We start from the raw sequence: 11,576 nt of genomic DNA, 5'->3' as shown, positions 1-11,576 counted from the left end.
TATGCATTCAGCCCAGAGCCATGTTTCAAGCATTAGCGGGTCTTGCATAACAATCCCTTGTGTCAGCGTCCATTCCAGCCCCCCCCCCCCCCTCCTCCCCCTCCTCCCCCTCTTCTTCTCACAATAGAGGAGCGAACGTGAAGACGAGGGCCCGGCTCCAACACATGGCCACATACCATCGCTCCCCATCATCAACAACTCTTTGACGCATCTGTGAATGAGCGGCGGAGGACAAAAGGGATCAACTGCGCAGGGCCAGCGGAGAGAGTGACCACCGTGACCTCACGGGTCAGCCGGGAGCCAGGAATGAAAAGACTCCAGGCGACCCCCCGCCCAACACACTTGCACACATGCACACGCACACCCAAGCAAGCTCTTGGACAACCGAACAACCGTCATGGGAATATGGGAGCGTGGAAGCGGGAGGAATCGGCGATCGTCTGCCAGGAGCTGAAAGAAGCCGGTTGTGTTTGGAATTCTGGGTCATGCCTTTCTCCGCACATTCCTCCCTGTTCTCCCAACAATAAACCGTGTCAGGGTGCACACAACGGCCTCCTGTCTGGGTACCTCACACCCCAAACCACCTCAAACCACACATTAACCTCCAAAACCTGGGTGATAACATTATTAAATGGAGGGGGGGGGGATTTATGGGCCTCATAAATTTAGCAGCAGCACGTGGAAAAAAAGGTCACATCTCGTCTGAGGGAATAAGAAAAAGATTGTGTGCACACTCGAGGTCTGGGAGCTAATTTGAGATTGGGAGCTGCAGTTCCCACAGACAGTTGTGGCTTGTGGAACTAAATAGATTTCCATGTTAGCTCCGCTCGAAATAATGTTCCGTTATTTTATATTTAGGGAACTGAGGTGACGGTGGAATCATCTGATGTCGATATGAAAAACTTACAAAATGCTGCGTTGCACAATTACACTCGTAACAGGCCATTTATTCAGCTGACAAAATAAAAGTCTTGCATGCAGTAAAAACTGAGAAATGCTTCATTCTGTACAGAAACCAAAAACGTGTTAAAAATAAATAAATAACTTAAACAAGAGATGAACAAATGTAAAGAAAAGTCCCGTCCGGCCGGGAGAAGCCGCGGCCTGAAGCTGAATGTTCGTCCACTGCTGAGCCGTCACTCTTTGGTCTCTTCACTGCCTGCTCAGTTTTCTTTGGGCAGCTTCAGTCTGACAGTCACTGGTGCTGTTAAAGTCATTGGGTCTGTTCTCTGTGGCGCTCGGCTCACAGCTTGCTCTCCTCCTCCTCCAGCGGTCGGTTCAGGCCGGGGATGAACTTGAGGAGGCGCCTGCGGAAGCTCTTCTGTTTGGGCTTCCTCTGCAGCGTGTTGAAGCCTCCCTGCTTCTCGCCCGACGAGTTGGAGCCTCTCATGTAGCTGCGTGTGCTGGCGCTGCGGGTCAGCTGCGTTTTGGCCGAGGTGAAGAGCTCGCTGGCCGGCCGGAGACGCTGCACCTTCTGCGGCAGCTGCAGCTCTTTCTTTTTGCCGGCACTGCCGTTGTCTGAGTCCACGCTGCCGTCCACCTGGTACAGGCAGGTCTGGTACAGAGGGTCGTCCTCTGTGGCCGTGCTGAGGAAGCTGGCGCTGCTGCTGGTGCTGCCGGTGCCGAGCAGGGCCCTCTGAGCCGCGGGGCTGGGAGCGCCCAGGCTGCCGTACACACCTGCCGACTCCAGGGACTCGTACACCGCCGCATCACTCATTACTATACCTGCAGGAGAGAGGGGACGGGTTAGGACAGTGGACTTAAATAAATGTAACTTCACCATTGAACACAGACGCAGAAATAGATGAACAATTCACAACGAAAGCCAGACAGATGTGGAGTTTTTGGGGCAGACGCCAATACTGGAATTAATTTAAAGATTTTTGGACTGTGAATATAAACAGGCACATCCTTTCTGCATTGTATAAATAAAAGATTTCACATCAGCAAACATGAATCCTTATATTGATCTGTCTCTGAAAGACGGATATCAGATGATCTTTACCAGCCAATGAATACATCTGTCAGGCTCTATTCAGAACTGAAGTTTCAACTTCTTTATTTTATAATTTATTATATTAGAACATTTTGATATGTTTTTAATATTTCCATTATCCCTGGTTGAACACGTTCTGACACTGAGAGGTTTATATTCACTCACCGTGAACCAGCCTCTGCTCCTGCACCATCAGCGACCGATACTCATCCCACTTCTCGTGAAGCGTTTGCTGAGAAGAGAAAACAGATGCAGGTTTTAACGACTGAGACACGAAAACCACAACATACAGAGTCCACACATGACTCCCAGGTCAGGAACTGGGACTTTATCCCTGAAGTAAAGTGGTTAAAATGGTCATCGAATAGCTTTCTGCGTCAAGGGGGTTATTAAAAAAAAAATCCCCGCAGTGTGAGTGAAACTCTGAGTGATACGAGTGTCTCAGTTTCATGGTGATTTACGTGGTCTCTAGTCAGATGGTGGTTTTATTTAGTTTCTCTCGACTGCATCGTATTAAGTGACGACTTCACTTTCCAACATTTGCATCTCGGGCTTGAGCGATGCAGCAGCAGCAGGTTAATCTTTAAAATGTTGGATTAGTGCCTCGGAGAGCGGCTGTGTGGCGGAGGATTAGAGCCGGACAGCTGCTGGGATCTTGGGGGGGAAAAGCTCCAACACTCGAGCCACTTCACGACCACGAGCGAAGAATGTCTGCAGGAAACTGCTGAGGCAACAGGTGGCGCTGGCGGGGAGACAGGTGTGGGAGGAGGGGGGGTGGTGGTGTCTATATCAGGCCTGTGTGTGTGTGTGTGTGTGTGTGTGTGTGTGTGTGTGTGTGTGTGAGGCTAATGGCCGACTAATGCAGCGACAGCCTGAGAGAGTGAACCCACCTTCAGATACTGCAGCCGCGCCTCCAGCTCGGCTTTGCGGATCGAGTCGCTGTAAACCGTCTCCAGCCTTTAAGTGAGAGAGCAGAAGAAGAAGAAGATCAAAGGCTTGTAAGTGGAACAGGAAGCGCTCAATAAAAAACTACAAGGAAAAGTCTCCTTTCATCAGACAGTTGTGGGAATGGGGGGGGGGTCTAACAGGCTGCTAGTTTTCACTCTTACACGGGTTGTAACTTTAATTTGATGATTTCAGACACTGTGATGTGGTTTTACCTCACGTCCTCGCCGACTGTGACTTTAATGTTTTACGAGTAGAGCCAGAGGGTGAGGAGGAGGAGGAGGAGGAGGAGGAGGAGGAGGAGGAGGAGGAGGAGGAGGAGGAGGAGAGGGAGCGGGTTCAAATGAAACATCCGCTCAGTAAACTGACAAAACCGTTTAATGATTGTTTTTTTTATCGATGATTAATCTGATGGTTATTTACTTTGACAGCCCTGAGGCGACAGAAACTGGTTTTACTGACGTTCACGTCTCACGAGTGAAAAGCTGGAGCCAACAGAGAATAAATTATTATATTTGTCGGTTGACTAATTGTTGCAGCTCAAATAAAACAATTTAATTTAGTGATTCAAGACATTAAAGAAAACAGAGAGACCTCACATGAAAAAAAGTTGTGTATTAACTCGACTGTTTCATCATGTGTTTGTTTATGAGCAGTTCAACACACACAAAACAAACGGATTACCACGGAAGTTGGTGGAAGGATGTGGTTTGATCCAGGAAACGTATTTAATCCTTTTCTTTAACATTGAGCACTGAGAATAATTCATGGGTCTTGATGATAAAACAACTCAGGCACGTGAAGAGCACTGAGATCTGAAAGTGTGTGAAAATGTGGTGGATTAAAGTCGCCTGTTGATAAATCCTCATTTTTCTCTCATGTCAAACAGAAGTTAATGAAAAATACAACTTAAAACTTCCAGATATTTAAAACACTAAAAACCAAAAAGGATCAAAATAGACAGATAAATCGTATTTTTCTTGTATTTTTACAATACAATTATAAACTTCTACAGCTGCTGTTGTTGTTGTTGTGTTCAGTGAGTGTGTGTTTACCTGAGTGTGTTCCCACAGGCCCGGATGAGCTGAACGATCTCTTTGTGTCGGTATCCCTCCACCGAGGCTTCGTTCACACTCGCGATGGTGTCTCCTGCTCACACACACACACACCAAACAGAAGAAGAGTGTTAGCAGCCGGCTGGATGCACGTCAATCCTCGAGGCTTGTTCGATTCCAAATGAATCCTTCACACATGTGCGACGCAAACGTGTGAAGGATTCATCACCATTTCCGAGAGCATCATCAACCACACGTCATCGTCATGTTGTGTGTGAGCTTCCGTCCAAACAACAACAGGTTTGATCTGCTCTAATGAGGTCAGGCCGTGGAAACACATTCAGTCTTTGATGTTTAATAAACGTTAAGTTAAAACGTTAAATTATCGAAATGGTTGACTTGTTTGTTGTTTTTAGATCCACAGATACAGATATAGAGTTTGTTTGTTGACTGATCGGAGTCACGCCCGTGGAGCCGGTGGAATTATTGGACGCAGCGTGGACTCTCCAGGCGTGACGCCGGCCCTTTGTGAGCTCTCGGACAACAAAGCCTATTTTCCCCTCTTTCAAACAACGAGGCCTCCTCGGCCCTAATGCGATGAAGTCATTGTGTTCGCAGCAAGACGCTGGGAACAAAAGAGCGAGCACGCGAGGAATGCAGGAAGTGAAACTGAAGTGACATGTGCAGGTCGACCGGCGGAGGAAGATCAAAACATTGAGTCTTTTCCAGCGGGCTCCGAGCCGACAGCTTGTGACCGAGCGCTCACAAGTTTGAAAACCAGAGAGGATTTAAAGAAGCAGAGCTGCAGAGCTGCTTCTGCTCATCTACCTTTTGTAAAAGCTTTCTAGTCAATGTTTCTCTGATCCCTGAACCGGCTGCTTTATGAATGCTTTATGCTTAATGCTGTTCATATTCCGACACGTAATATATTTCTTTACACGTATAAATGTATATTTCTATTTCTTTATACTCTTTAATTAACTCAAGTACTTCATGCTACTGTCTTCTGCTGATGTAACAGTGCACATTTCTTCAGGCTTCTTATCTCATCTTATCTTAGAGCAATTTAAAAAAGGGACCTAACAGAAAGTGAGACTTGTTTACCAAATAAAAACAACAACACGTCCTTCAGAGCCGGCACTCGGGAGCTGGTGGTCGCTTCACGCCGGCACTTTGGCGAGAGGAGCCGGCACGTACGTGTTGGATGAGCAAGCCGCTCGCTGAGAGGTTTATCGACTGGAAAATGATCCGACAGGAAGTCATGTGTGTGCTTCCCTAAACAGCTGGCAGAGAGTCAGGGGGTGATGTTGTTGACTCACGGTAAACAAGTGTCAGCTGGTGAAGAACGGACGAGCTGAACTAAAAAGCTCCTGTCACGCTCTCTTCCCCTCATTTCTATTTCTGGTAGTTTTCCAGCCTATTTCAGGCTCAGATAAAAAAAAAAGAAGATAAAAATACAAAACAACAACTCACCGACTTTGAGGCCTGCCTGCTGGGCCGGGCTGTCGCCGTGCACCTTGCACACAAACGTGCACATCTCCACCGAGTTCTGGTCCTGATGGTGGAGGCCGTAGGTCTGGAGGAAACAGGACAACAGACACTGAACATGAGAAACGGTTCCTTTCCTTCCTTGATACGTCATGATTATCTGACACAATGTGGCTGATGGCAGCAGTTTGAAGATACAAGATACACGGTACGGTGATAAACCACCGAGCGAGTCGCTGAGGAAGCCACGACAGTCGATGCAGGAAACCAGATTGTATCTCAACACATGCCGAGACGTGCCACATGCGAGGTGGGTTTCTCTTTATCTGATTAAACTCAAATGCGAGAGACGTCGTCAACATCCAAAATAAAACCGACACGTAAATCAGCCAAAGACGCTGGTCTCATGTAAAAACTGAAATGTCAATAGAGCCCATACGTCCATCAAGGCCAAGCAGGCCCCTGACATTCAATCAAGCATGGAGGAAAATCCTCTCACAATGTTTTAGAAAGTGAAAATCCATTTCCCCCTGACCCATCTCCCATCCTTCCATCAGGTTTGAATGGGAATCCATCCAGAAGCTTTTCCACAATCCTGTTAACTCACAAACTAAGTGATGAAAGTGTCTCCTCCTCGGCAGCAGGTTCACCTTCATATAAAACTTTTCCATCGCTGCATCTTCACCTTTGAAAGCTCCAGAGATGGAAAGTAACTAAGTAGAGTCACTCAAAGTATTTATAAATACAATATACATACTTTTAAAGCTGCTATTACTCGTTACTTCACAGATAAAGGTTTCATCTTTTATCTGAAATGTAAAGGAGGGCAGCAACAAACTGTGTTTTCCTTGAAGATTAATCTGCTGATCAGTTATTAATCAGTTAATAATCTGATCTATCGAAGCTCTAATAATAGCGAGGCCTTTAAAAGTCTCGCTCCGTGTGACTAATGTTCTCAAAAAGCCACCGAGAGGAAACAGAGCCGTTTTAAACTGATATCACTGATGTGGTTGAAGTCTGACTCGCTGAGGTGAACGATGTGAGCACTTCCTCCTCCTCCTCCTCCACTGGCAGGCCTAAACATTGTGTTGTCCTAGAAACAGTGATGGTTACTTCCACACGCATTTGCATTATCTTCCCTGTTGCAGTCACCGCAGAAGGTCACAGGCTCACTTCCCCTTAAACGGCTACTTCAGTTCACAAGCTGCTGCTGCTGCTGGAGCCTGAAACTCAGCCGACAGGTCGAGAGGCAAATAACACGAGAGCCAATCGAACTTCCCATCTGCTATCACAAGAGCTCCTCCTGAAACACGGATCCAACTTGGAGGAAATTTGTCTAAAGGGGAAATTGGGAATGATTCAGATCTGAGCCTCGCTGCTGGCTCCCGACATTAAACCATGCAAATGTCGTTGGAATGCAAATGACACACATTTACATCCCGGGCTCCTGAGCTCGACGTCAGTGTTAACATCACAGACGGGACGAGGGAGGAGAAAACCCGAGACTCCACATTCATCTGCGTGCTCCTCCGCTGGCCGTCAAACTGGCCCTCATGATCTGACTTCCCTCTGGCCACAGGCAGGAAGGGTGGGAACCTCCGACCCAAACACAAATAGAACAATATATCTTTTCCTCAACGCAGCATTTTCACCTCAAACCGGAGCTCGGCAGCGTTCCCATTATTGTAAACACTCGATCGATGCCTCGCTAAGTATTTAGAGAATGGAGGGGCCTGCGCGACAGAGGCGTGATTGTGCGGCAGCGCTTCGGGGCGACACGAGGCCGAGATCTCACAGATACTGAGGTCAAATGTGGGAAAGCCTCCGATGGGATGAGAGTGGAGCAGGTATTACATGGCGAGCGTGTGAGTAAACCACACGGCTTAAAATACACACAAAAACACACACACATCTCCTCTTCTCTCCGGTCATGGGACTAAAATCCACAAATTGTTTGACTGATGCGTGACCTTTCAACGCTCGGATTAAGAGATTTACAAGATGTGGATCCTTTACTTATGTTTTATCCTTTGACAGCGATGATGTGGCCGATCAGTGGAATCCTGTTAAATAGCACTCACAACGTTCAGACCCCCCCCCACACACCCTACCATTAATCCTCTTACCTGGATCTCAAAACCAAACGATTCCTCCTCATTTTTCTCCAGCACGACCACGTTCCTGGAAAACAAGAGACATTTTGTTAATTCTGAATCTTCTCTGATCAAACAGCTCGTTTTATATCCTTAGTTTTCCTCCTGGAATCTTCCTGTGAAGGTGACGTCAACTATTTGAATAAAGCTCTGAGGACATTTACCATCATTCCTGCTTAGAGAAAAACTAACAGACAGAGAAAAATGACTCTGATTAAATCAACTGTTCCATTAAGAGAATCATATTTTGGGTAATTATCAATCTGCCATCTATTTGTTTAGTCTGGAACATTAATCGTGAGGTCCGAGGCGTCAAATGTCTTGTTTTTGTCTGATCGACGGACTAAAACTGTTAGAGTTTAATGTAAGAGACTAACAAAATCAAATATTTAAGTCTAAATGCTAAAACTAGAGATATTTTTAAATAATCAGAAACGTTAGCATTCAAATAATCTATAAATGAAGCATTATTATCCATAAAATCCCAAATTCAGGACAGATATCACAGAAAGTCAATAGTTTTTGTTTGTATCCAACATCTGGATCGTCCCTGTGTGTCCTGATCTAAAGTGCATGAGGAGGTGGTCTCTGCTGCACAGGACGTCCTCTGTGTCCAGCAGCATGTGGACGTCACAGACAGACAAACAGAACAAAGGCTCTGAAGCATCTCTCAGGCAGAGGAGGGAAAAGAGAAGAACATTCATGACAGACCTCAAGAATATCACAGGGAACAATGTCCGCCATCACTGAAGCTCCGTGTGTGAGTGAGGGGCTTTCACTCTGAGATGAAGCTGCTCATTAACAGAGTGAGGACAGAAGAAGAGGAGGAGGAGGAGGAGGAGGGGGCGGGGGGGGAACACAGGATGAAGGTGAAGGAGGAGCTTGTACCTTTGTGGCTCCGGTGACAGTGTCAGGGGTTTCCACTTCTGCAGGCCGCCCCCCTGCGAGGAGACAAAAACGAAACAGGCGCGTGTCAGACACCTGCTTGAGGTCAACGCTTGATTACTCATGAGGGAGAAAACCCCCAAAGTTCCCCGACACACCTTGTGCACACACGAGTGCATCAACCGGTCCATCGAGTGTGTCTCAGTCACTGGGCCACGTTGTGACGATATAGAAACACAAGCTGGAACCAGAAATACAAGTCGGGCTGATGTTTGTTTACCTCCAGCCGTCGCTTCACCATCAAAGGGGAGGACGACCTATTTTTAGATTCCAGTTCCAAACTCAATCCGCTCCAGGCGCTCAGACTGTTGATGTGTCTGATATTTTAAAATCATTTAGATCTTTTTTTTTTTTTTTTTATTGCAGCCCATTAAACCAAACGAATAAGACACATTTGATTATTTATGACTCTGGGAGGAATGAATGCCCGTCTCTGTCTGGTTGTTTGTGAAACTGGACGGATTAACATGAAAGATGGTGAAAAGCTGTGGTTTGGCTCCGGGGAGAAGACATTAAACTTCGGATCAGGGGCCAGATCCCAGGACTTTCTTTAACAATTTGAATTAGGACTTTTCTCACTGGGGATATTTCTATGTGTGTGTGTGCAGAACCAAATAAAAATCAGGATCTATAGTGGATTCAAACCCAGGCTTCATACTGGGACTGTGGCTCTTCCAGTTACACACACACACACACACACACACGTCTTTTAAGTTTTCTTTCCCCCCCCCCCCCCCCGGAGACACAAAACACCTCAGCCACAATAAGTGCATTGAGCGAGAGCCCCAGTCAACAGCAGGTCAGGACCCTGCCCTACCTGCCTGTGTCAATAAGGAAGGTATCTGTCCACCGGCTCCACTAAATCATGTACAATCAATCCGCCTCTGTTCCAACTCACTCATTTTCAAATGCTGGCCCCGTGAAAGGCGGCTTTGTGCTGCCGACCGCTCTGGGCAGTAAAATGTTGCTTTTCTTTATGCCCCAACACTTACAGAATTGTCCCGTGCCCGTCTCAATGAGTGCATTTATTCCCCCACGTAACTGCAGAGCCTGACGGGGGGGGGGGCGGCCGGGGCAGGAGCTCCATCCCTGTGTGTGCACAATGCACTGTTGTGGCCGCCGGCTGCAGCTACACACAGCGTTTGTGATGTGTGGGTCTGGGGGGGGGTGACTGTGCGTCTCTGTGCAGGACACTGGGACACATGGCTTTATCAATGTTTAGTAGAGTTATTATCCAACAGTGACTGAAGCTGGTGTAGTTCTTGACCATCAGAGGTGGAGGCTGTCACTCCTGTCAACTGCTCCTCAGACACGGCTTCAGTCAAATGTTGTAATCAGGTTAAAATGATCCAGTTAAAGAAGTCGATGCCATTATCTTTGAAGTTGTCTTCAGTATGCTTTTATTTTGAAATAAAGATAGGAACTTGTATATAACCTGTTTATTTTCATTTTGATGTGTTTGTGCTGTTTATGTTCATTTCAGTTTACTTTTATACACAACTTCATGTTATTTAAATGTTGTACAGGAATCTGTGGATATGTGAAATAACCAAATTAAAATAAAAACTAAACTAAACAACATGTGGAGAGTGATTTAAAAAGTGGATTAACTTCTTCTTCGTGGCCATTTTTCAGCCAAATGAGCTCAGACGTTAATCAATTTAAATAACTAACATATACAAATGTCAAATTTATCTTAATAAGGTTTACGTGAACTCACGATGACCTCATGAGAAGGATTTCTACTGTTTGGATGTTGATATTTTAAAGTTACAGACTTTTCATCGAGTCTCTTCTCGCAAAGGTCTGAATATTAAAACCCAAACTCTTTTCACATTTTGTCTAGAAAAACAGATTCAAACAACAACTCCCGGGGGTCGTCTTTGTGAAAGACCCCGAAGGACCCTGGACTACCTGACACAGCATCAATCACAAACAGTGTTTGGGTGGTCCACACGCTTGCCCCCTGACCAGGCTGCTACTGTTCACAGTGGGACGCTCTCTGCAGATCCACTGGGAGCAAGTTTCCCAAACATTTTCATTTTTCAAAACACAATGAATTCCACATGTGAGGAGAATAAACCCAAAATATAGATTAATCCAGAGCCTCTGGTCAATGTTAGAAATATATAATCTCCTCTTTCGAATGATCCTAGAAGTTATGTATTTATCTTTCAATAACATGTTGTTATTTGTCTTTATCTTTAAATAAAAAGTTGGATTTATCTATAATTTGCTGAGCTGGTCCCTGGACATCACTCAGTCCAACAGCAGACATGTGACTACACATGTTTTCATGCTGATAAAACAAGTAGGTGAAATTCTTTTACCTCTTAAACTTGATATTAAACAGGTTTAAGGGACTTTTATCAAAAGTTAGAGTTTCAAAAAGTCCAATTAAGCAGCAGAAAAGTGATTTAAAAATTGTTTTCATTCTACAGGAGCCAGTGAAGCAGGACCCAGGCTGGACATGAACTGAGCTGCTGAATGAACTGAACACATGAAGAGTTTTAATAAACTTGTATTCACCTTCTTGAAGTTCCTGGGCAGCGTCCCTCCGGAGTAAGCCAGGGTCTTGTAGCTGTAGACCTCCGAGGAGCCGCTCCGCACCTCCACCGTCCTGCAGCTGTCCGACTGGGACGAGGGGAAATAGATGTCGTGGTCCGGGGCTGCGGGTCCAGACTCGGGTCCGCTGGAGTTCACTTTCTTCAGCCTCCTGAAAGTCATGATGCGCTCACGTGCGGCTCAGAATAAACTCTGGAAATAACACTGATAGTGATAATGGTGGATGTGGTCTGTTATTGAGAAGCTGTTCCTGCAGCGCAGCAGATGAGGACAGAGTCTGAGGAGCTGAAGCCTCCAACAACTTCTTCTCCTCCTCTTCTTCTCCTCCTCCTCCTCCTCAATGTTTCTGTTTGTTCTTCAGAATAAAGTTGGGGGCGGGGACTCGACGCACATGAGCTGACGCGTCGCTCTGCTGCCTTCACGTGCACC

The 11,576-nt window shown here is 46.1% G+C and overlaps 1 protein-coding gene across 1 annotated transcript; it reads right to left on the bottom strand.

Moving 5' to 3' along the window:
- Positions 1-931: 931 nt before the first annotated feature.
- Positions 932-11,518, bottom strand: tamalin (trafficking regulator and scaffold protein tamalin). Its single transcript, XM_053425309.1, has 8 exons — positions 11,112-11,518; positions 8,526-8,578; positions 7,611-7,665; positions 5,470-5,572; positions 3,997-4,090; positions 2,887-2,953; positions 2,162-2,228; positions 932-1,725 (listed from the first exon to the last, which is right to left on the bottom strand). Exons 1-8 carry the CDS (start codon positions 11,307-11,309, stop codon positions 1,244-1,246), a joined length of 1,119 nt encoding a protein of 372 aa, XP_053281284.1. The 5' UTR covers positions 11,310-11,518; the 3' UTR covers positions 932-1,243.
- Positions 11,519-11,576: the final 58 nt, after the last annotated feature.

This window comes from Pleuronectes platessa, chromosome 6, assembly GCF_947347685.1.
Source record: "Pleuronectes platessa chromosome 6, fPlePla1.1, whole genome shotgun sequence".
Lineage (NCBI taxonomy): Eukaryota > Metazoa > Chordata > Actinopteri > Pleuronectiformes > Pleuronectidae > Pleuronectes > Pleuronectes platessa.
The sequence above is the reverse complement of the archived record's forward strand: the minus strand, read 5'-3'. Positions and strand labels throughout refer to the sequence as shown.

Coding starts and splice junctions, on each gene's coding strand:
- tamalin (XM_053425309.1), bottom strand. CDS start 11,309: ATGACTTTCAGGAGGCTGAAGAAAGTGAACTCCAGCGGACCCGAGTCT. Junction 7,666..8,525: donor CTGTCACCGGAGCCACAAAG/GTACAAGCTCCT, acceptor CTTGTTTTCCAG/GAACGTGGTCGTGCTGGAGA. Junction 2,954..3,996: donor GCCTGTGGGAACACACTCAG/GTAAACACACAC, acceptor TCTCACTTAAAG/GCTGGAGACGGTTTACAGCG.